We start from the raw sequence: 25165 nt of genomic DNA, 5'->3' as shown, positions 1-25165 counted from the left end.
TTGTATGAGTATTTGCTGTCCTCTGTGCTCAGTGACTGCTCAGAGCTGGAGTGGCCCAGGAAGCCTCCCTGAAGGAGGGGGCCATCCTTTCCCCTGCCTCAGGCTTCCCCAGATCCTTCCTGTCCCCACTCTGCTTCTGAGCCCTCCCCTGTCTCCCTGCAGGTGCAGGTGGCTGCTGGGCGCTACAAAGAGCGCAGCCTCAACAGTGCGCTGTCTGTGCACGTGTCGGGCCAGGAGCTGGTTCTACTGGAGGTCACCACCAGCCAGGACACCCAGAGAAGGAGCCGGGGCTGGGGCATGAGTGTCATCCTCCACCAGGCAGTCCTCAGAGCCCCCAGGGCTGTTCAGCTACAGCTGTTGGGCAAGGTCACCCCAGCAAGGTAATGGTCCCTAGGTGGCCTGTTAGGGGCCTCCAAGGGCAAAGTGCTGTTATCCTGGAAGGTGGGAAATCATCACTTAGAGGGCCCCCTCTTCTGTCACTCTGAGACCATGCCTAAGTTACCCCCATCAGCACCATTCTTGGCATCAGGGCATTGAGGAATGGAAGAGGGTAACATTTAGTTTTCTACTTTTATCTTTTCTTTTTGTTAATGAGAGTGTTCATTGTAGGTGACTTGAAAGATTGTAATAATGTATAAAGAAGAAAACAAATCGCTACAGGTAGCCACAGGGTGTGTGCGTTTCCTTCCTTCCTTTTCTCTGACTACGTACTCACACATGGGTATGGCCAGTGTGGTGTGGCTGTAAAGAGCCTAGGATCCAGAGTCAACCACCTGGGTTCAAGTCCCAGTTCTGCCACAGCTGCCTCTGGGACCACTCTGCCCTTCTGTGCCTCAGTTTCCCCACCTGCTTCTTAGGGATCTCCTAAGGATTAATGAGGAAGCTGTACATGAGTTCCAAGCTGGGGGCCAGTGAGAATGTTCAGTAGCTGGCCACCGTTGTTGCTCCTTGTATAATAACACTCTCAACCCTCAATCCTGGACACTTTTGTGACCAGGTATGTGTAGGGGTTTTCCCCACTAAACAATTCTCTGGCAGATACCAACTGGGTGTCCTGCAATTTAACTCAGTTCCAGCACTATATACCCGGAGTTAGCATTAGATTCCACATGTTAAGGGCTCAGTCCCATAAGACTGCCCCCACTTTAGACACCAGTTGCAAGTCCCAGGTTGCCACCTGTGCTGCTGACTGACTGGCTGTAAATCAGAGTCCCTTTGATGCACCCTTTGTGTTCAGTCATTTGCTAGAGAGGCACACAGAAACATTTCACTTATGTTTACCCATTTGTTATAAAAGGATACAACTCTGGGACAACTGGAGGGAAGGGATGCACAGGGCAAGGTACAGGGGAAGGGGTGCAGAGCTTCCTTACCTTTTCCGGGCCTGTCGCCCTCCATGTGTTCAGCAATCTGGAAGCTCTCTGAATGGGTCTCTGTTAAATATTTCCTCTTGCAATCCCAACTTTGTTCCCAGCTTTGGCATGGATTCAAGGAGACCCAAGGCTGGGGACGTGGTCCTAGGTAACCTTTTCCGCAGAATTACCATCCACAGCTGTCTGTCCATCCACCTGTTTATCCTCTGTCTGATTGCCCATCCTTATCCCTGATATAAAAAGGACTTTGAGCAGATTGTAAAAACGTACACTGTTCTAGGTCAGGGGTTGGCAAACTTTCAGTAAAGGGCCAGATGGTAAATATTTTCAGCTTTGTGGGCCATATGGTCTCTGTCACAACTACTTCACTCTGCCTTTTTAGCATGAAAGTATTGTAGGCAATTCATAAATGAACGGACATGATTGTGTTCCAATAAAGCTTTATTTATAAAAGCAGTTGGTGGGCCAGTTTTGACTCACAAACTATAGTTTGCCAACCTTTGTTCTAGAGTTTTAAAAAGTACATGAAGAAACCAGGGGAAGAGGGAGAGGAGGGGAAGAAAAAAAGACAAAATGGGAGAGTGCTCACAGTGGCATTAGTGAACAAAATGCATACCATAAAGTCCTCTACATTTTCTAGAGCTGAACCGAAGATTTGGCTCTGAACTTCCTAGTAGCCAATGCAAAAAGAGAAACCAACCAGTGGTGTCGTTTGCAGTGGCTATAAGGAAACACACACTCACATGCACCTGTGTGCATAGCTGACCTTGCTGCTGGTGTTGATGTCCTATAAAGAACACACTGTGTGATGATAGGAACCATGTCCCCTGCCCCAGTTCTCCAGTAAGTTTAACAGCAGGCTTCTCAGGGCTGTTTTGTTTCTCATCCCTTACCATGATAGGATCTATTGATCACCCATTATGGGCCAGGAGCAAGCACTTTTTAGTCCAAAGTTCCAAAGTTCATTTCATTCTAAAAAAACAACCCTGTTTGGGGCCGGCCTGTGGCTCACTCGGGAGAGTGCGGTGCTGATAACACCAAGGCCACGGGTTCGGATCCCATATAGGGATGGCCGGTTAGCTCACTGGGTGAGCATGGTGCTGACAACAGCAAGTCAAGGGTTAAGATCCCCTTACCGGTCGTCTTTAAAAACAAACAGACAAACAAACAAAAAAAACCCCTGTGTATTTGGTTCTACAGGATAAGCATCCCTAATCAGAAAATCCGAAATCCGAAATGCAACATCTGAAACTTTTGGAGTGGTGAGATGATATTCAAAGGAAATGCTCATTGGAGCATTTTGAATTTCAGAGTTTCCAATTAGAGATGCTCAACTGGTGTGTATTCTGCAAATATTCCAAAATCCAAAAAATCAGAAATCTGAAACACTTCTGGTCCCAAGCATTTTGGATAAGAGATACTCAACCTTGTACTGTTTATATGAACTTTGGGCAAATTACTTACTCTCTCTGTACATCAGTTTCCTTATCTGTGTAATGGGGCTTATATTATCGAACCTCACAGAACCTCACAGAACCTTTGTGAAGAGTCAGATAATGCATCTAAAGGGCATGGCACAGTGTGTTAGCTATTTCTTCGTAACAAACTACCCTATGGCCCGGAGGTAAAAGTAACAACTATTTCATTTGCTCATGATTCTGTGGGTCAGGAATTTAGACAAGGCTTAGTTGGGCAGTGCTACTGTAGGAGATCTTTGGTGGGAGGTCATTCCCTGGGTCTCTTGGCTGACATCAGCCTTCAGGCGAGTCAGTTTGCAGCCAGTTGTGTGCATGGGCTGGGGTGGGCTGGGAAGTCCAAGGGAGCTTCCGTCACACGTCTGGACCTCATTACTCTTCCACGTGGCCCTGCTGTCTCTCCTCAAGTGGCTGCTTGGGCTTTCTCACACCAGGGTGATGTCAGGTTTGTCCAACTTCTTACAAGGTGGCTGAGTTCCGAGGGAGAGCATTTGAGTATGAAGGTGAAAGATACAGAGGCGGCCCAACCTTGGAGGTTACGCAGCAGCATCACATCCATTCTAGTGACTGAAATACAGGTCATGAGGCCAGCTTGACCCCACCTCTAAACAGGGGAGTGGCAAAGTCACATTGCAGAAGAGTGTGTGGGACGGGAGCTATTTTTACAGCCACCTTTGGAAACATGGTCTATCACACATGGGTTAGTACATGTCAGTATCAGAATCAATATCAGCTCAATATCAGTATTTCCATTTTCTTCCCCACTTTACAGAAGAGATGGAAGCTCAGAGAGGTGATATTGTTGTCCAAGGTCACACAGTTAGTGAGTAGCAGCATTGGGATTTGAACCCAGGTCTGCCTGACCACAAAGCCCACAATCTTAATCTCTTTACTTTGCTTCCCTGTGAGAAGAGGGTCCAGTAAAAGCCATCCCATGACAGGTCTTACCAGTGGGGTTTTGGTACCTGCTTCTGTGGGCTGGCCTGCTTACTCAAAGGGGAAAAATGCCATGTGGCAGGAGGGTGGTGCCAGCTTTTATCATCTCATCACTTTCCTTCCTAGAATCTGGCTGTTTTCCAAGATGCTGCTGGACCAGAATACAGCACAGCTTCTCCTCAAGGCCTCGGAGGAACATCGGGGAGGCTGGGTCCTGACCCTGCAGGGCCAAGCCCAGCACACGGTGGCTGGCTGGGCAGTGGTGCCCCACCTCCTGACCCTCAAGGGCACGCTGAAGCAGAAGGAGACACTCCAAGAGGGTGAGGGCCTGCTGAACCCCGCGGGGACAGGGCCAGCAGAGGTCTTGGGCAAACACTTTCTATGGGACCACAGGGTAGATTAAATTTTACACAAGTCCATTGATGCTCTAGTCCAGCATTTCACACTGGAGTGTAGATGGGCATAGATAAAGGGGTATGGATGATAACCCTTTGTAAGTAATTAATGTGTTCTGACAAAGAGAATATTCTCTTGCTAAGTAAAAACCGGACAGGTTTCCTTGTGCAGGACTTATCAGAGCCTTTAACATGCCAATGGACATTGCAAATCTCCAGGAAGGAAGTTGGGTGTGGTGTTTCCCAGTGTATTTTTTATAATACTTTTTATTTTGATGTAATTTCAGACTTATAGAAAACTTTCAAGAATAGTACAAAGAATCCCATAGACCCTTCACCCAAATTCACCAGTTAACTAACATTTTGCCATACTTGTTTATATATGTGTGTATGTATATATGTGCATATATAATATTTTATTCTCAAACTGTTTTCCTGAGCAAATTGTGGACATGATGGTTCTTTACCCCTAAATATTTTAGTATTTATTTCCTAAAAATAGACAGTCTCTTATATTCCACAGTACAGTTATCAAATTCAGACAATTCACTTTGTACCGTGCTATTGGTACAATGAGGTCTAACTACAGAACTTATTCAGTTCCACGTGTCCCAATAATGTCCTTAATGTTCTTTATGGTAAAAGAAAATTCTGGATCATGTGTTGCATTGATGTGGCTAAATTCCTTGTCCTCCCTTTGTTATTATCCTTATTTTAATTTCCCAGCTAATACTTGCCTGTATGTAAGAAGTATCTAGAGTTGTGTTAAGGGTTAAACAGCTGAAATGCAGCGTCTGAGTTCTGTAGCTCTGCGGTTACAAGCATGTCAGTTTTTAGCTTTCCTGTGTTAGTAGACTAAACTAAACCACAGCTTGCCAGTGATTTCCTGTGTACATGAGAGACGAAGTTGCTCTCTAAAGAAGACCCCTACTAAAGACCTTGTGGAAGTAGACTTGCTCATTGACCACACTTCCTGCCCTTGCACCCAGCTGTAATAAAGACCCTTGCCCAAAAAGCCTCTTTACCCAGTTTTAATTCATAACTACAGTAACGTAGTTAACCACCTGTTGAAGACCCCCAATTTAGGTAACTCTGCCTGAATACAGACAGAGCCAATAGAAATGCTTGCTGCTTACCTACCCAAGAAAGGTATATAAGACCTAGTCCTCCCTGCATGAGGCGCTCAGGTCTTTGGAATGCTAATTCCCCTGAGTTTTTGCTGGCATAATAAATCTGTGTTCTCCATCTCTCTGAGTGACTCTGTTTCCTTTGGCAACTCCCTTCCACAACAGCATTCAGTTGTATTGTTTCTTTAATCTTTTTTATTCTGGAACAGTTTCCCAATATTTCTTTCTCTTTCATGATATTTATTTATTTTTCTCTATTGGTGGCTGGCCGGCACAGGAATCGAACCCTGGACCTTGGTGTTGTCAGCACCACGCTCTAACCAGCTGAACGAATGAGCCATCCCTGTGATTTTTACATTTTTCAAGAGTACAGGGCAGTCATTTTGTGGAACATCCCTCAATTTGATTTCCTTGTGCCTACACTCACAGAAGCCTTGTTGGCAGAATACTACAGAAGTGACGCGGCATTTATGCAACGTTGGTAACATTAGCTTTGATCACTTGGTTAAGGTGGTGTCTGCCAGGTTTCTCCACTGTATTTTTTTTCCTTTGTAATAAGTAATTTGTGGTAAGATACTTGGAGATCACATAAATATTCTGTGTTCTCATCAAAACTGTCACCCACTAGTTTTGGCATCTACTGATGATTCTTGTCTGAACCTATTATTATTCTGATGATGGTTGCCAAATGGTGATTCTCTAATTCTATTTTTCTTTATGTATTACTTACAATAGAAAGAGCTTTCCCTTCTTCTACCCTCTCCTCCCCTCTCCTTTTTAAATTTTCCTTTTCATCACTGCAATACGGACTCATGGGTTATTATTTTACTCTTATTTGATTCAATAATCTCTTATATCATAACTTATTTCTGTGCTCAATTTCCCCAGATTTGTTCAGTGTGAATCCCTTCAAGGGGGCTCCTATATCTCCCTCCACCCCAATTTTACCATAAAAAAAATTTCAAGCATACAGAAAAGTTGAGTTGAATAGCAAACACCCATATACCTGCCACCTAGATGTTACAACGGTCGGTGTTTTGTGATATTTTCTTTATCACCTATCAATCCACTATCCATCCATCCATGATATTTTTGATGCTTTTTAGCATGAAGTGCAGATGTCAGAGCACCTTAGCCCTAAACATTTTAGCACAAACATATCATTAAGTAAAGCTCAATATCTGCTTACAATTCTTTCCTCACGCTCTCCCTTCCTTCCTCCTGGTGATGTAAACGTACATATCTGAAGTATATAGTCACTGTGTTTTAACAACTGTGCATACGCGTGCAACCCAAACCCCTAACAAGATATAAAACATCCCCATCATCCTTGAAAGATTCCCTGATCCCCTCCAGAGGCAACCACTCTTCTGAGTTTTTGCATCGTAGATTAGGCTTGCATTTTCTAAAACTTTATATAGGTGGAAATATATAGTATGTTCTCTTCATATGGCACGGTGTTTTTGACATTCATCTGTCTCATTCCACATTATTATTATCTGTAGCTTATTTTCCTGTTTGACACCTAGGTTCTTTCCAATTTGGGGCTAGTATGAATACAACTGCAAATATTCTAATATAAGCCTTTTTGGACATAGGCTTTCATTTACCTTAAAATACCTAGAAGTGGAGTTGCTAGGTTATAGGGTAATTGTATGTTTACTTTTCTTAGAGACTGCCAGAGCTTATTCCAGAAAGAAAATATTTTACATTGTTGCTCCTTTGTGGAGTTTTTGTTGATCTAAGTCCTTCTTAATATTTGGTGGTGTCAGGGTTTTGTTTTTTATATTTGGGCAGCTGGCCGGTGCAGGGGTCAAACCCTGGAACTTGGTGTTATCAGCACCATGCTCTAACCAAGTGAGCTTACTGGCCAGCCTAGTGTCAGGTTTAAAAAAAAAAAAGTCATTTTACTGAGTGTCTAGTGGGTAACTCATTGTAGTTTTAATCTGTATTTCCCTGGTGACTAATGATGTTGAGCTTTTTCCATATGTCTCTTATCTCTTCATATGTCTGTCTTTGTGAAGTGTCAGATCAATGTCTTTTGCCTATTTATAAAATTGGGTTGTTTGTCTTTTATTGAGTTGTAGATATTCTTTATGTATTCTGGATACAAGTCTTCTGAAAGATATATGTTTCATAAATATTCTCCTCCAGCTTGTGGCTTGCTTATTTTTTTAGTAGTTGTCTTTTGACAATCATTAGTTTTCAATTCTGATGAAGTCTAATTTATTTCTTTTTTAGCTATTGATTTCTGTGTTCTAACAAACTTTGGTTATAAAAATATTGTAGTTTTTCTTCTAGAGGTTTTATCTTTAGCTTTTATATTTAGGTCTAGCATCCATCTTGAACTAATTATTGTCTATGATATGAAGTAGGGGTCTTGGTTCATTTTTTCCCCATATGGATATCTGTTCTTACAGTATCACTTGTTGATAAACTTTCTTTTCCCCATTGAATTTCTTGGCAACTGTAGTGGATTGAATTATGTCCCCCCCAAATTCATTGAAGCTTGAATTGTGTCCCTCAAGTTTAGAAACTTAGCCCCACTGTTACTGGTAAGAGGGTGGGAAATCCTATTATGGTAATTGAAAGGTGGAGCCTTGAAGAGGTGATTGGACTGTAGCACCCTGCAGTAGTGAATGGATTAAAAATGGTCAGGGGTGTGGTTCTGAGGGCTTTAAAAGAAGAGAGGAGAGAGTCTGTCTCTCTCTCTCTCTTCTTCAGCATTTCACAATGTGATACCCTGCCATCTCTGAAGTGACCACCAAAGAAAGCCTTCACCAGATGTGTTCCTGGACTTTGTACTTCCCAGCCTCTGAAACTGTAAGCAGTAAGTTTCATTTTCTAATAAATTACCCAGTTTCAGGTATTTTTTACAAGCAACAGAAGCGGACTAATACAGCAACTTTATCAAAAAATATTGGTTGCCCCACACACGTATGGTTTATTTCTGGGTTTTCTATACTGTTCCATTGATTGACTTGTCGGTTCTTAAGACGACAGTCCTGATTATTGTAATTTTATAAGAAATCTTGAGATCAGGTAGTATAAATGTTTTAATGCATTTTCGTGTTTCTATAAAAGAATACCTGAGACTGGGTGACTTATAAAAAAAACCCAAAATTTATTCCTTACAGTTTCTGAGGCTGGGAAGTCCAAAGTCCATCTGGTGGTGATGACAGCAACCCAGGGGTCTCACATTGCAAGATGGTGGAAGCAGAGAGACTCTCCTCTTCTTTTAAAGCCCTCAGAACCACGCCCCTGACCACCATTTTTAATCCATTCACTACTGCAGGGTGCTACAGTCCAATCACCTCTTCAAGGCTCCATCTTTCAATTACCATAATAGAATTTCCCACCTTCTTACCAGTCACAGTGGGGGTAAGTTTCTAATACATAAAACTTGGGGGACACAATTCAAGCTTCAGTGAGTTTTGGGGGGACATAATTCAATCCACTACAATAAGCCCACCAACTTTATTCTTTTTTTTTCCCAAGATCGCTTTGTATATTCTAGGTCCTTGTAATTTCATATAAATTTTAGATTCGGCTTTTCATATTCTACAACAAAAAAAGCCTGCTGTGGAGTTATGATTGAGATTATGTTGAATCTATAGATCAATGTGGGGAGAGTTGACCTCTTAACAGTATTATCTTCCAATCCATGGATATGCTACATTTACTTACATTTACTTTATCCCCATTTACTTAGGTTTTATTTGCTTTTGCAATGTTTTGTAGTTTTCAGTGTACAGTTCTTGCAAATCACACATTAAATTTATCCCTCAGCATTTTGTTTATGTTATTGCAAATAGAATTTTTTAAAATTACATTTTCTAATCATTCATTGCTAGTATATGAAAATTCAGTTTATTCTTGTATATCGTGTATATCCTGTGACCTTTACTAGATTTACCTATTCTAGTGGTAACAGATTTCTCATGATTTTCTATGTAATAATCATGTCATCTGTGAATAGAATTTTTTTCTTCCTTTTTGACTTTTATGTCTTTTTTTCTTTTTCTTGTTGTGATGGCCAAGTTGAAGGATATTTGGATTGTTTCCAGTACTTGGCAATTTTAAACGAAGCTGCTGTCACCATTGGCCTAGAGGTTTTTGTGGGAGCATATGGCTTCATTTCTCTTCAGTAAATACCTAGGAGTAGGATTGCTGGATTGCATGCCAAGTATATGTTTAACTTTATAGGAACACACCGGACTGTTTCCAGAATGGCTGTACTGTTTTATGTTCCCATTTGCAATGTATAAGAATGCTGGTTGCTCTGGGTCCATGCCAGCAATTGGTATTCTCAGGTTTTTATTTTAGTTGCCATTCTAATTGATGTGTAGTTACATTTCATTTTGGTTTTAATTTCCATTTCCCTAATGACTAATTATGTTGAGCGTCTTTCATATGCTTATTTGCCATTGTGTATCTTCTCTGGCGAAGTGTCTATTCAAATCTTTTGCCCATTTTTAAAACTGAGTTGTGTTATTTAGTTTTGGGAATTGTTTATGCAAGTCCTTTATCAGGTATGTGTTTTGCTAAAATCTTCTCCTGGTCTGTGACTTGTCTTTCCATTTTTTTTTTTTTTTTTTTTTTTAAATTTTATTTTGTCGATATACATTGTGGCTGATTATTGCTCCCCATCACCAAAACCTCCCTCCCTTCTCCCTCCCCCCCCCCAACAATGTCTTTTCTGTTTGCTTGTCGTATCAACTTCAAATAATTGTAGTTGTTATATCTTCTTCCCCCCCCCCCCCCGGTTTGTGTGTGTGTGTGTGTGTGTGTGTGTGTGTGTGTGTGTGTGTGAATTTATATATTAATTTTTAGCTCCCACCAATAAGTGAGAACATGTGGTATTTCTCTTTCTGTACCTGACTTGTTTCACTTAATATAATTCTCTCAAGGTCCATCCATGTTGTTGCAAATGGCAGTATTTCATTCGTTTTTATAGCTGAGTAGTATTCCATTGTGTAGATGTACCACATTTTCCGTATCCACTCATCCGATGATGGGCATTTGGGCTGGTTCCAACTCCTGGCTATTGTGAAGAGTGCTGCGATAAACATTGGGAAACAGGTATACCTTCGACTTGATGATTTCCATTCCTCTGGGTATATTCCCAACAGTGGGATAGCTGGGTCGTATGGTAGATCTATCTGCAATTGTTTGAGGAACCTCCATACCATTTTCCATAGAGGCTGCACCATTTTGCAGTCCCACCAACAATGTATGAGAGTTCCTTTTTCTCCGCAGCCTCACCAGCATTTATCGTTCATAGTCTTTTGGATTTTAGCCATCCTAACTGGGGTTAGATGGTATCTCAATGTGGTTTTGATTTGCATTTCCTGGATGCTGAGTGATGTTGAGCACTTTTTCATATGTCTGTTAGCCATTTGTATATCTTCCTTAGAGAAATGCCTACTTAGCTCTTTTGCCCATTTTTTAATTGGGTTGCTTGTTTTCTTCTTGTACAGTTGTTTGAGTTCCTTATATATTCTGGATATTAATCCTTTGTCAGATATATATTTTGCAAATATTTTCTCCCACTCTGTTGGTTGTCTTTTAACTCTGTTAATTGTTTCTTTTGCTGTGCAGAAGCTTTTTAGTTTGATATAATCCCATTTGTTTATTTTTCCTTTGGTTGCCTGTGCTTTTGGGGTCATATTCATGAAGTCTGTGCCCAGTCCTATTTCCTGAAGTGTTTCTCCTATGTTTTCTTTAAGAAATTTTATTGTTTCAGGGTGTATATTTAAATCCTTAATCCATTTTGAGTTGATTTTAGTATACGGCGAGAGGTATGGATCTAGTTTCATTCTCCTGCATATGGATATCCAGTTATCCCAGCACCATTTGCTGAAGAGGCAGTCCCTTCGCCACTGAATAGGCTTGGTGCCTTTGTCAAAGATCAGCTGACAGTAAGTGTGTGGGTTGATTTCTGGATTCTCTATTCTATTCCATTGGTCAGTGTGTCTGTTTTTATGCCAGTACCATACTGTTTTGGTTATTATAGCTTTGTAGTATAGCTTAAAGTCAGGTAGTGTTATGCCTCCAGCTTTATTTTTTTTGCTCAGCATTGCTTTGGCTATGCGTGGTCTTTTATTGTTCTATGTCTGGATAGTTTTTTCCATTTCTGAGAAAAATGTCTTTGGAATTTTGATGGGGATTGCATTGAATTTGTATATCACTTTGGGTAGTATGGACATTTTCACTATGTTGATTCTTCCAATCCAAGAGCATGGGATATCTTTCCATCTTCTTGTGTCCTCTCTAATTTCTCTCAGCAGTGGTTTGTAGTTCTCATTATAGAGATTTTTCACCTCCTTGGTTAACTCAATTCCTAAGTATTTTATTTTTTTGGTGGCTATTGTAAATGGGCAGGCTTTCTTGATTTCTCTTTCTGCATGTTCACTATTGGAGAAAAGAAATGCTACTGATTTTTGTGTGTTGATTTTGTATCCTGCTACTGTGCTGAAATCATTTATCAATTCCAGCAGTTTTTTTGTAGAGGTTTTAGGCTGTTCGATATATAGGATCATGTCATCTGCAAACAGGGACAGTTTGACTTCATCTTTTCCAATCTGAATGCCCTTTATTTCCTTCTCTTCTCTGATTGCTCTGGCTAGTACTTCCAACACTATGTTGAATAGGAGTGGTGAGAGTGGGCATCCTTGTCTAGTTCCTGTTCTTAAAGGAAAAGCTTTCACCTTTTCCCCATTCAGGATGATATTGGCTGTGGGTTTGGCATATATGGCTTTAATTATGTTGAGATACTTTCCCTCTATACCTAACTTATAGATGGTCTTTGTCATGAATGAGTGCTGAACTTTATCAAATGCTTTTTCAGCATCTATAGAGATGATCATATGGTCCTTGTGTTTGAGTTTATTAATATGGTGTATCACATTTATTGATTTGCATCCCTGGGATGAATCCCACTTGATCGTGATGAATAATTTTACGTATGTGTTGCTGTATTCTGTTTGCTAGTAATTTAGTGAGGATTTTTGCATCTATATTCATCAAGGATATCGGCCTGTAGTTTTCTTTTTTGGTTATATCTTTACCTGGTTTTGGTATCAGGATGATGTTTGCTTCATAGAATGAGTTTGGGAGATTTGCGTCCGTTTCAATCTTTTGGAATAGTTTGTAAAGAATCGGTGTCAATTCCTGTTTGAATGTTTGGTAAAATTCTGCTGTGAATCCATCTGGTCCTGGGCTTTTCTTTGTTGGGAGCCTTCTGATAACAGCTTCAATCTCCTTTATTGTTATAGGTCTGTTCAAATTTTCTACGTCTTCACGGTTCAGTTTTGGGAGCTTGTGTGTGTCCAGAAATTTATCCATTTCCTCCAGATTTTCAAATTTGTTGGCGTATAGTTGTTTATAGTAGTCTCGAATGATTCCTTGTATTTCAGATGAATCAGTTGTAATATCGCCTTTTTCATTTCTAATTTTTGTTATTTGAGTCTTCTCTCTTCTTTTTTTTGTTAGCCATGCTAATGGTTTGTCAATTTTATTTATCTTTTCAAAAAACCAACTTTTTGATTCGTTGATCTTTTGAATTGTTTTTTGGTTTTCAATTTCATTCAGTTCTGCTCTGATCTTAATGATTTCTTTCCGTCTGCTAACTTTAGGTTTGGATTGTTCTTGTTTTTCTAGTTCTTTAAGGTGAAGTGTTAGGTTGTTCACTTGCCATCTTTCTATTCTTCTAAAGTGAGCGTTTAATGCAATAAATTTTCCCCTCAATAGTGCTTTTGCAGTATCCCACAGGTTTTGGTATGATGTATCATTGTTTTCATTAGTTTCAAGAAATTTTTGGATTTCCTGCTTGATTTCTTCTTGGACCCATATGTCATTAAGTAGAATGCTGTTTAATTTCCATGTGTTTGTATAGTTTCCAGAGTTTCGTTTGTTATTAATTTCTAGTTTTAATCCATTGTGGTCTGAGAAAGATACATGGGATAATTCCAATTTTTTTGAATTTATTGAGACTTGATTTGTGACCTAATATGTGATCTATCCTGGAGAATGATCCATGTGCTGCTGAGAAGAATGAATATTCTGAGGTTGTTGGGTGGAATGTTCTGTAGATATCTGCCAATTCCAATTGGTCTAGAGTATTGTTTAGATCTTGTGTTTCTCTACTGATTCTTTGCCTAGATGATCTGTCTAATATTGACAGTGGGGTGTTCAGGTCCCCTGCTATTATGGTATTAGTGTCTATTTCCTTCTTTAGGTCTAATAGAGTTTGTTTTATAAATCTGGCTGCTCCAACATTGGGTGCATACATATTTATGATTGTTATGTCTTCTTGATGGATCAGTCCTTTTATCATTAAGTAGTGTCCCTCATTGTCTCTTTCTATGGTTTTTAGTTTAAAGTCTATTTTGTCAGATATAAGAATAGCTACTCCAGCTCGTTTTTCTTTTCTGTTTGCTTGGTAAATCTTTTTCCATCCTTTCACTCTTAGTCTGTGTGAATCTTTATGGGTGAGGTGGGTCTCTTGTAGGCAGCATATAGTTGGGTCCTCCTTTTTGATCCAGTCGGCCAGTCTGTGTCTTTTAATTGGGGAATTTAAGCCTTTTACGTTAAGAGTTGTTATTGAAAGGTGTTGATTTATTCCTAGCATTTTATTGGTTGTTTGATTGTCTTAGGTGTCTTTTGTTCCTTGCTTTCTGATTTACTGTTTGTTTTCTGTGTTTGTTGGTTCCTTAGATTGTAGATAGTGTTTTTGTTAGCTTGTTTTCTCTTCATGCATGCCATTTTTATTGTACTAGCGGGTTTAGATTTTTCTTGGGTTTTTATGGTAGTGGTAGTTATTTTTCAGGAACCAAACCCAGTACTCCCTTGAGGATTTCTTGTAAGGGTGGTCTTGTGGTAGTGAACTCCCGCAGTTTTTGTTTGTCTGAGAAATATACTATTTGCCCCTCATTTCGGAAGGATAGCCTTGCAGGGTAGAGTATTCTTGGCTGGCAGTCTTTGTCTTTTAGTATTTTGAAAATATCATCCCATTCCTTTCTAGCTTTTAGGGTTTGTGATGAAAAGTCTGATGTTAACCTGATTGGGGCTCCCTTATAGGTGATTTGACGTTTCTCTCTCGCAGCTTTTAAGATTCTCTCTTTATCTCTGAGTTTTGCCAATTTGACTATGACATGTCTTGGAGAAGGTCTTTTTGGGTTGAATACATTTGGAGATCGTTGAGCTTCCTGGATCTGAAGATCTGTGATTTTTCCTATACCTGGGAAGTTTTCTGCCACTATTTTGTTGAATATGTTTTCAATGGAATCTCCATTTTCCTCCCCTTCTGGAATACCCATGACTCAGATATTTGATCGCTTATGGTTGTCTGATATCTCTCTCAGATTTTCTTCCATGTCCTTGATTCTTTTTTCTTTCTTTTTGTCTGCTTGTGTTATTTCAAACAGCCCATCTTCACGTTCAGAGGTTCTCTCTTCAACTTCGACAAGCCTGCTGGTGTTAAACTCTCCGTTGTGTTTTTTATTTCGTTGAATAACTTCTTCAGTTCGGCAAGTTCTGCTACATCTTTTTTCAGGACATTGATTTCCTTGTACATTTCCTCTTTCAGATCCTGTATACTTTTCCTCATTTCATCATGATATCTAGCTGAGTTTTCTTGTATCTCATTCAGTTTCCTTAGAATTATCACTCGAAATTCCTTGTCAGTCATTTCAAGGGCTTCTTGTTCTATAGGATCTAGAGTTTGAGATTTATTAACTTTTGGTGGTGTACTTTCTTGATTTTTTGTATTTCTGGTATCTTTTTTTTGGTGTTTATTCATTGTGGCCGGGGGTTTCACAGTTCACCGGTTTGAGACTAATGACTAACTAGGATGTTGCTGTGGTTGCCAATTTGGTATGGCTCCCTCCGTGACTGCTCAATTGGCCTCTAATGCCTTGTGTGTGTGGTTGTCTCGGGTCTTGGGCTTCTCCGGGGAGCCACCTTTCTGGTCAGCTTGGACTCTGCTGGGCTGGTGGATCACGTACCACAGGGTGTGTGATCTCTGTTGAGCTTTCACTTCCTGTGCAGGACTTCTCCCTGTTCCGTGTGCTCTGGCCCAGGCTGTTAGATCGTGCAGTGGCGACCCCACCGGGTGTGTGGTTTCTGTCGAATCTCCCCCTCCCTGGCCGCACATCTCCCCACTCTGTGCGCACTGTGCTGGGCTGGGGCGTGTCTTCTGCACCCCTCGTCTATCAGCTGGGCCTTCAAGACCCTGCTCGGCACCGCCTCGCCCAGGAAGTCTACCAGGTTTCTGCTGGGCACAGACGACTGGTCTCTCTGGGTGCCTTTGTAGCACTATGTAGATCTTTCTCGGGTCTTGTTCACCTTTGTATCCCCCCAGTATAGACCGAGTCTAGCGCCCACCTGCAGCCTGGTCTCCGGCAGGTTCAAGCGGACCTGGGAACTCTCCTACCACACTATTCCCAACCAGACATTCGTTAGGCTTTTTTCCAAACTGGTGGCCGCAGAGATGGTATCTGCCTCCCAGTAACAGGGAGTTTACCTGGGGCCGGAGTCCAGGGTATGGTGGAGTGACAGTCGGCCTGCCCGTACTTCCTTGCCGTCCCGACACTGGCCCGGGACACCCCCTCCACCAGCCCCGCCAGAGAACCGCGGAGGGAGTGGGAGCGGAGGCCCCCGCGCCAGGCCAAGCAAGTGGGAGGGCTCAGTGATGGCCGAGCAGGGCGGAGCTGCCCGCACCTGGGAAAATGGAGGCAGCACCGGGCGGTGAGTGGCCTGGTGGTGCAGGCGGGAGCCGCGTGGGCATCCACCCCCCGAACAGAGCTGTGCCAGGGATCACTCAGTGCTGTGCCAGGTCGGGTGCTCGCTCTCTGTCTCTGGTTTGCCGCCTTTCCCAGTTCTCGGCCGCTGCTGCCTCGGGCTGTTCAGTCGCGGCGCGGCTCGGGCGCTCACAGGAATCTTCTTTAATGCCGGCCTGAAACCTCGAATCCTGAATAGGGCAGCTGGCCGCCTTCAGCGCGGCCCCGGACTCCGGGATCCTGGCTGCATCCACAGCAGCCCTGGCGCCGTGTTCCCTGTTTCGAGACTCGCTTTTGCAGCTAAGAAACAGTTCTTTTCCTGCTCCACACTTCAAAGCTGTTGTCTGTAAATGAGGCAGCCTTTCCTGCCGGGGACAAAGTGGCGGTCTCCCCCCACGACCGGCCAGCAGCTGCAGTCCTCCCTTAAGAGATGGCGAGAGGAAGGTCCACAAGATTCCCGGCTGCCTGAGGCCCAGTGGCCACCTTTTCCACCTCAGCTACTCCGCGCCAGCCGCTGCAGCCGCCGCCATCTTGAAAAAGCCTTGTCTTTCCATTTTGTTAAGTGTCTTTTGAAGAATAGAGGTTTTTAATTTTGGGGGGAAATCCAATGTCCAATTTCTCACTTGTTTTCTTTTTTCTTTTTTTATTTTTCTTTGTATCTTCATGATAAGCTAATGAAGCTTTACTCTTGTTATCAGGTTTTCAAAATGAGGAAACCGGTTAACATCTTGTAGGACATGTTAATGTAGGTTCCCTCAGACCCATCATAAGGCGTTTGTAAAACTTGGAAGATTCTGTGAGAAAGTTCTGTCCATATGGGAAATGCTTCGTGAGGAGTTTAAGCTTTTCTGTGATAGAGTTTAGCATGAGCTGTACTACTGAAGCGCAGGACAAGGGTGTCCATCCCGGGCTGGGGGTGAAGGAGGGCTGAGGAAGGCTTCCTGGAGGTGGTGACACCGAGTCGAATCTTCTACAACAGAAGGGAGGTCTAAGGGCACTTGGACCCCATTAAGCCGTAGAGAACCCTGTGGGATCAAGGGACCCTAAACAGAGACGAGCAAGAATTTCCCTAATTCATCAGTCAAATATGGGATTGGGGCTGGCCTAAGGGTGTGGAATCTTCTTCCCTGGAAAAATTCCCTAGAATTCCAGATTGGGTCCTTTGGGGCTTCTCAGGTCTTAGTTTTGTTGTGTGCAAAATGAGGCTGTTCCATTGTAAGTGGTCTATGGCTCCCTTGAGTGGGAATTAAACACCAGCATTAACGGGTATCTCTTATCAGGCTGGCTGGCTGCTTTGTGTCAAAGCCCTGCTGTTTTGTGAATTAGCTCGCTTGGTCCTCAGAGCATCCGGGGAGGGAGCTGGTATAATTTGGTCCATTTCACAAATGTGTCATTTCTGACATGAGTTAGAATCACAAGGTCATGAATCTAGCAACTTGCAGGCCCAGGATTCTTTTTCCTCCTCCCTAAAGCAGCCTGGTCCCCTGAGCTGCTCCTACTCTGTACTTCTCTCCCATCCTCCACAGGTACCATCAAGGTCACTGCTGACTCAGCCGTGCTGAGTTTCCTCCTGCGGGACAAGCATGAGAAGGCAGGGAATGGCACCAGCATGCGCAGCGTGACCTGCGTTCTCACCCAGAACAACAGCCAAGCTTTGCCGGGGGAACTCCGACTGAGGGGCCGGCTGCAGGCCCAGAGGGGGAGCCTCAGGGGCCAGGCCAGCATCTGGGCTGATGCAGCCACCCTGGCTCTGGGTGGGGCCTGCACCTGGGGCCCTGGGCACGGCCAGCTTGTGGGCAGCCTGAGACACAACATTCGCCCATTGAGCGACACAGGTAGGAGTTGTGCTGCAGGCTGAATGTCCTCTTGCCCCGAAGACCCCCAGGTCCTGGAGCCAAGAGGGGTGGGGGGAAAGGAGTTCCTGAGCCCCAGATCCACGTTCCAGCTCTATTTCCTCACCCTACTGGCTTCTCCAAGCTCCATCTTCTTCCTTGGGCTGTTATTCAGCCGGAACACATGGATTCAGGACACCACTTGTTTCAGTCTGACACACTTCTGAACCAGATGGCAAAGAGCCCTGGCTGCCCATCCCTTTCCCCTGGTCCAGCTTGTCCATGCAGAAGCCTGGCCTAGCCGTGGCCTCCAGGATGCCTTCCAGGAGTGCAGTTACGAAATAGCTGCGACACCCCTTGCTCTGGCTTATTGGGGATGTCCCCTGGAGGCCTGGAGGAGCCCAAAGGTCCAGTGGGAAGGGGAGGACATGTGATCAGACTGCTTGCTCTTTCTGAGATTCAGCCCTGTCCTCAGAGAGCTCAGAACCCAAAGGGGACGGGGCTTACCGTTGGCTACGTGTGGAGATTGTGGTATCGGGCTGCGCCCGATGGAATTGCCATTTCTGTGAAACGTGGACAGTTTCATAAAGTTCGATCTAGTGTATTCAGGGGCCATGGGACCTGGGGGCCAGCGTTGGGCTTCAGAGAGCAGATGGGCTGACCAGGCTCCCATCTGGCTCTTGCCCCAACGTGATGGGGTGCCCTTGCTGGACATCTCTGTGGTTCCGCCTCTGCTGCCCTGCTGGCCCTCTTGCCCCCAGGACTCCCCTCGAAGGCAGGGATGCTCCTGTCCCTGGCCCACGTGGCTTCCAATTGCTCAGCGCACCTGGTGCTACAGAGCATGGGGGATCAGCTGGACGCCGCCCTGGACCTGCAGCGACCAACCCCTGGCTCCCCCAGCCACCGGCTCCATGCTAGTGTCGGCCACACCATGGCTGGCCTCAGGCGCTGGGACCTCCCCTTCTCCACGGATGGCCACAGGCACTTTCAGGTAGGTAAGGAGGGGGGAGGGGCCCTGACCCCATCCAGGGGGCAGAGGGTCCGAGGGACACCCACAGCTTTGCTTCTGCCCAGAGTGTGGGACACAGTGTGGTGGCTGGGATGATGTCAAGTGTGGATGGTGAGCAGCTCCACGCGTTCCTGGACGGCGGGACAGAGGGAAATCACCAGGGACTGGCCCCGGGGCTGCTGGGTGCCCAGCCAGAGGTGAATAGTAGGGCCAGGTGCCCCTGGGGGCTAGGCTGTGTCCTCACTGTTAGGGGTCATGACCCAAGTGGGGTCCAACAGAGTCCCCTCCTGCCTTGTTCCTTTTCTAGTCTCCCGAGACCCCACCTGCACCCCTACCTGTGTCCCCACCTGCATCTCCCTTCCTCTTCCAACTATCTACCCCCCTCACTTCCCTTCCCCCTCCCATCTGTCTTACCTCCTTCCACCTGCCTCCCCCATCATCTGCCTGTCCCCTCCTGTCCTCCCCTCCGCTGCACCTGCCCTCATCCTCTCTCCCTTCCCTTCTGCCCACTTGTCCTCCTCCTGACCCTCCCTCCTGCATGATTGGCAGTGTCACTGGGGCAGCCACCTGGGCAGGTGTTCCAGCCCTGTCTAGTAAAATGAAAGCTGTTGAGACCCTCACCATCAGCTCCTCTCCTGGTACCTGCCCTGGAGAAGGTGGCACACGAGACAAGGAAACACATTCCCAACTGTCTTTTTCATCACTCTCAAGAAAGAGAAGTAGGACACCACCTCTGTGCCCGTCCCAGGGGTGGCTACACTGTCCAGAGTGTGCACGATGTAGTGGGTGGGTGACCAGGACTCAGGGCCCGAGACCAGTCTGCTTCATCACCTATGGGGTGTGTGACTCGGGCACGTTACTTACTCTTTCCATGCCTCAGTTTCCTCATGAACCAAGGTGGAGCTGTGAACAACCCCTCCTGCCTATGGGTGACTTTGAAGCTCAGGCAAGAGACCACACAGAGCAGTGCATGCTCTGGAGGCTGACATTTTAGGGTGACTCTGTGGCCCAGTGCTCAGGTCTCTGTGCAGACCCCTCTTTGGAGATTGTTTTCCCATGGTGGTATTTTCCCACGGTAGGGATGAGCCTGATCTAGGTGCTCACAGCAGCCAGCTGGGGCATTGAGAAAGGACATATATCCAGACGGGCGTCCTGAGAGCAGGCGAGGGCCCCGAGACACTCATGGGAACAGGAGGAGCCTCAGGGGAATGACCCAGGGACTAGTACGTGCATTACAGGGGCAGGGCTTCGGCTCTCCTGTGACGCTCTGAGCTGCTGAGCCTTGTGACTCCCTGGGAGGCTGGTTTTAGCTCTTTAGAAAGAAGCACTTCGCAGGAACAGGGACTGTTAGTGAGGGCAGTGGATAGCTCAGGGAGATGGGGGCTCCCTCGACCGCCCAGAGCCAAGCAGGGGGTGGATCGCCGCTCGGTGGGGTGTTGTAGGTGGGGGTGGGCATTGGTGGGGGTTGCAGTCATTGACTTGTGTGCTGAGATTCTGCAGTGGGATGGGGGGACACCCACTTGGCCTCACCTTCTCTCTTGGGGGCAGAGTCTGGCTGTGCTGTCCTTGAACAGCTCCCTTCTGGTCCACACCTGCACACCCAGTCTGGCAGAACATGTATCTTCTGGGGACACCTTTGCCCGAGCCCATGTCAGCATGGCCTATGGCTCCCATGCCCACCTGGAAGCCAGCCTCCAGCACGCATGGCCTCAGCTGCAGGCTCTGGGAGTCGCCCCTGACAACCACATCCTCATGTCCATTGGGGGAAGTGAGCCCCCCGGGGCCCAGCTGGAGGTGGCCCTCGGCCAGTGCACCTTGACTGCCCATGGGGACATCAGGGCAGATGGCAACACCACACACTCCAACTGGTCCCTCTCTCTGATGCACCACTGTCCTCTGCTGGAAGTAAGCCCCCTCCGTACCAGTTGGCCCAGGGTGCTGACAGGGATCCCACCCACCTCTGCAAATTATGAACTGCCAACTGTATGCCCCGCTCTGTACTCAACACAGGGAGCTTCCTTTCTCTCTGCCACTTGGATTTAGAGACCTGTCGACGGCAAAGCTTTGAGCCAAAAATGGGCTGGAACTGAATCTTCTCCCCTTTCGTGCAGGGCCCTCCTGAGCTGTGGGTTCCTTTCCTCTCTGGGGCTCAGTGGATCCTTTGCTGGTGCTTTCAGATTTCCCACTTCTACAATTAAGGATCCGGGAGCTGACATGGAAAGAGTAAAAAGGGACAGCCAGTGTTTACTAAGCGCCTGCCACGTACCGAGCTTCATAGACGTGCTCCTTAAATTCTCACGCGCTGAGGAAGGGGCTGCTTGTCCCCCTGTCATAGGCGACAACACAGGGGTACAGAGAGGTTGGGGACCCAAGCGGAGTGAGACCTGTCACTGGCCCTGGGTTCCTATCTTGGGGCATGTCATGGGCCCCGATGGAGCAGAGTACTTAGGATCTCTGCCCACCACCCCCCAGCCAGCAATCCTTGGTGCTAGTGATTGACTTCCAATATCCAGCACTTTCTGGGTGCCTGGCCTGGGCTAGCAAGTCACAAACACTAATTCATTTATATCTTCCAACGACTTATGATCTATGCTTACCCCCATTTTAGAGATGGGTAAACTGAGGTTGCAGGTTTGGAAAGACAAAGTCCACAATGGAGCCATGACTTGGTGCTGATAAGAGTTGGGGCCTTGGGGCAGAGGGGCCAGTGCAGCCCTTTTTCCCATCCCAGGTCTATCTCCAGCTCCCTCCCAGTACTTCCCTGAGTCTCCCGCACTTTCCCCACCATTCCAGGTGACAGGCATCCCTTGGACCCTGCGCTCTGAGGGCAGCCTGAGCCAGGGCCCCTGTGAGTTCACCCTGGCCTCAGACCTCTGCAGCGACTGTGGAGATGCCCACCTGCAGCTGGTCCACACCTGCTGGCCCCAGACTTTGGTCCAAGGATGCCTGACTCACTCTGCCCCTGCTGAGCCACCTGGGTCTGCCGCCCAGCTCAGGTTGGGGACCGGACATCAGCTGGGCCTGGACCTGCAGGTGGGGGCCTGTGAGCTGCAGCTGGACCATGGGCTGCAGTGGCAGGTGCTGGCCCAGAGCTCCTGTGAGGGGGTGGTGTGCTGGGGGGTGGGGGTGGGGGTGTAGACACCAGGGTGTCTGGGGCTGGGGCGCAGATAAAAACCGTCTTTCAACCACTGGAAAAACAATTGAAATTGGGTAGACCCCAGAGGAACAGACCCATCAAATATTTATTGAGCGCTTACTGTGTGCCTTGGAGGTACAGCACTGAAAAAGAAGAGATAAATCCTGTTCTCAGGGAGCAGACACCCTGTTGAGGGGAGACAAGCGGCTCACAGGATCAGACAGTGAGTTGTAGATGGGGTGTGTTCGAAGGTGAGGGAGCTCAAGTGGCAGAAAGCAGAGAGGCAGGGTGGAGAGCACAATTTTATATAAGTTGGTCAAGGTCAGCCTCAAAGACAGGATGATATTTGAGCCCAGACTGCAAGGAGATGAGGGAGGAGCCATGTGGATGGAAATCTGGGGAAAGAGTGTTCTAGGCAGTGGGCACAGCCAGTGCAAAGGCCCTGAGGCAGGGTCAGCGCAGGAAAGGCATTCTCTAGGACCAGGCTCAGCAAACCATTTTTGTTAAAGTCCAGTTAATATCTTCAGCTGTGAGAGCCACACAGCCTCTGCTGTGACTACTCAACTTTGCCGTTTAGGATAGAAGCGCCATAGACCTTGATCTGTAAATGAATGGGCATGACAGTGTTCCAATAAAACTTTATTTATAAAATCAGGCTGTAGGCCAGATGTGGCCCTCGAGCCGTAGTTTGGAGGTCACTGTTATATAAAAAGTGCATGTCTGGGAGAAGCAGTTGAATTCAGGATATGTTGTGGAGGCGGAAGTTTGGATATGAGTTTGAGAGGGGAAAGGGGGGGCCAGGCAGGGATGGTGCCTCTGCTTTTGGCAGAGCAGTGGGAGAGTGCGGTTGCCATCCCCTGCGAAGGAGATGATGGTGGGGGAGGAGGGCTGGGGGGGGGTGGTGTTCCTGAGTCAGGAGTACATTTTGAAAGTGTTAAATTTGACAAGAGAGTTAGACAACCCTGGTGGAGGTGTTGGTGGGTGGCTCTGGGAGTCTGGAGGTCAGCCATGGTCTGCACTGGATCTGCTGGGAGGGGCCCCAAGGGGGTGGGGAGCTGTGGGATGGCCCAGCCTGATGGACCAGGACCTACGATCATACACCCCCCCGGCAGGTGTCCAAGGAGCTGACCTTCACTCAGCCAGAGCACGTTTCTCAACCACACAGTCCAGCACAACGTCCCCACACTGCAGACACTGTGGGCTGAGGGCAGGACAGGCCTGCAGGTCAGCCTCAGCAAGCGCAGGCGATGGTGGAATCACTGTGGTCACTCACTCAGTCAGTCACTCAGTCAGTCAGTCGCTCACTTGCTCACTCATTTGTTCATTCACTCAGTCAGGCAGTCACTCACTCACTCGTTCATTCCACAATTTTGGAAGCACTGTGGAGGCAGGAGGGTGGTAAAACATGGTTCAGACTTTTCTCTGAGCCTCAGTCCTTGTCTGGAAGCTGGGGGCAGTAACTCCCTGGCCCAGCCACTCCACTCTTCCCCTCGGGCCACCACACACTGTCCTTCCTCTGGAGCTGCCACACACCTTCACCTGGCGGGCTCGTCCAGTCTCCCATTTCAACACTGCACTGACAGCTCATACAGCTTCTCCCTGTAGCAGGTCCTCACCCCGAACGCCAGAATCTAGATCCACCTGCCTGCAGGGCTGTCCACTTGGAGGCCCAGCAAGTGCCTAGGAATCGGCTTATCCAGATTCAAATGCGTTACTGCTCTGCAACCTGCGCCTCCCCCATGTCCCCGCTGCAGCCAACAGCACCTCTGTCTTTCCAGTTGTGTGGTCAGAACCCTCCGAATCCTCTGCAACCCCCGTGTCTCTGCTGCCCTGTCTCCTGCCTTCAGCAAATGCTGCTGTAATGCCTTCCAGAGAAGCCCGCCATGACTCCTGTTCCCCAAACTTGCCTGGCGCACCCCTGCCTGGGGCCGGACCCCCCCCTTCCTTGCTATGCCTGCTCCTCACCTCTTTCAGGTCTCTGTGCACACATATCTTCTCAGTGAGGCTTTCCTGGCCAGCATCTCACCCCTGACCCTCCTGATCCTCTTCCCAGCATTCTCTCCCCGACCATCTTCCCATCGCCTGACGGTGATGTCTTCACAGGTTCCTGTTGTGTTCCCACCACTGGCATTCAAGCTTCACGGGACCAGGCTTTTCTGTTTCGTGCGTGGTGAACCGGGCCTGGTGCGTAGTAGGTGCTCAGCCAACATCGTTGAATGACAGACTAACAGTTGCTGCTTCATGAAGCTGGTGATATAAAGTGGCAAGGGGCCCAGATGACTGCTGCCACCTGCCGCCATGAGCTCAGGCAGTGATGGCTGCCGCGTGTGGCACAGGGCTGCAAACCAAAGCCTCTGGGGGCCAGGTAGAGAATGGAAAGTGTCACTGGGTTGCGTGGGGAACCAGAGAGCATGTGCCATGTCTGAAATCCCCCATGTTGTATGTATTTTTCACATTTTTTATTGTGGTAAAATGCAAATAATATGAAATTGACTAGTTTAAAGCACCCAGTTCAGGGACATTAAGCATGTTCACACTGTCGTACGATGATTGGTACTGTCCGGTTACAGAACTTTCTCGTTACCCCATGTGGAAGCCCGTACTCGTTGGCAGTCAATCCTTATTTCCCCTCCCCCTCCCCCTCCTCTGGCATCCCCAGTGTGCTGCTGTCTCTCTGGATTTGCCTATTCAGGTAGTTTGTGTAAGTGGAGTCATACAGGGTGTTTTATGTCTGGCTCCTTCCAGTTTGCATAATATTCTTAAAGTTCATCTATGTGGTAGGATCAGTCCCTCATTCCTTCTTATGGCTGAATGACATTCCATTGTGGGGACAGACCTCGTTTTGTTCATCCGTGCATTAGTTGATGGACGTTTGGGTTGTTTCTACCTCTTGGCTACTGTGGGTAATGCTGCTGTGAATGTACGTGTGTGAGGGTTTACTTGAACCCATACTATGTTTGTTTAAAACACCAGAGTAGAGGGCTGACCCGTGGCTCACTCGGGAGAGTGTGGTGCTGACAACCCCAAGCCAAGGGTTGAGATCCCCTTACCAGTCATCTTTAAAAAAAATAAAATAAAATAAATAAAATAAAGCACCAGAG

The 25165-nt window shown here is 46.4% G+C and overlaps 1 protein-coding gene across 1 annotated transcript in view; it reads left to right on the top strand.

Moving 5' to 3' along the window:
- LOC134381001 (uncharacterized) overlaps positions 1 to 25165 on the top strand; it is a 128215-nt gene that overhangs the window by 73995 nt on the left and 29055 nt on the right. The window contains exons 37-43 of the mRNA XM_063101096.1: positions 163 to 380; positions 3911 to 4104; positions 17614 to 17922; positions 18681 to 18910; positions 18994 to 19125; positions 20477 to 20833; positions 21722 to 22025. Of these exons, the coding sequence (XP_062957166.1) occupies positions 163 to 380; positions 3911 to 4104; positions 17614 to 17922; positions 18681 to 18910; positions 18994 to 19125; positions 20477 to 20833; positions 21722 to 22025 (1744 nt within the window). The remainder of the gene's footprint in view (positions 1 to 162; positions 381 to 3910; positions 4105 to 17613; positions 17923 to 18680; positions 18911 to 18993; positions 19126 to 20476; positions 20834 to 21721; positions 22026 to 25165) is intronic.

The sequence above is a fragment of the Cynocephalus volans genome, chromosome 6 (genome assembly GCF_027409185.1).
Source record: "Cynocephalus volans isolate mCynVol1 chromosome 6, mCynVol1.pri, whole genome shotgun sequence".
Lineage (NCBI taxonomy): Eukaryota > Metazoa > Chordata > Mammalia > Dermoptera > Cynocephalidae > Cynocephalus > Cynocephalus volans.
This window is presented reverse-complemented; position numbering and strand designations above follow the sequence as displayed.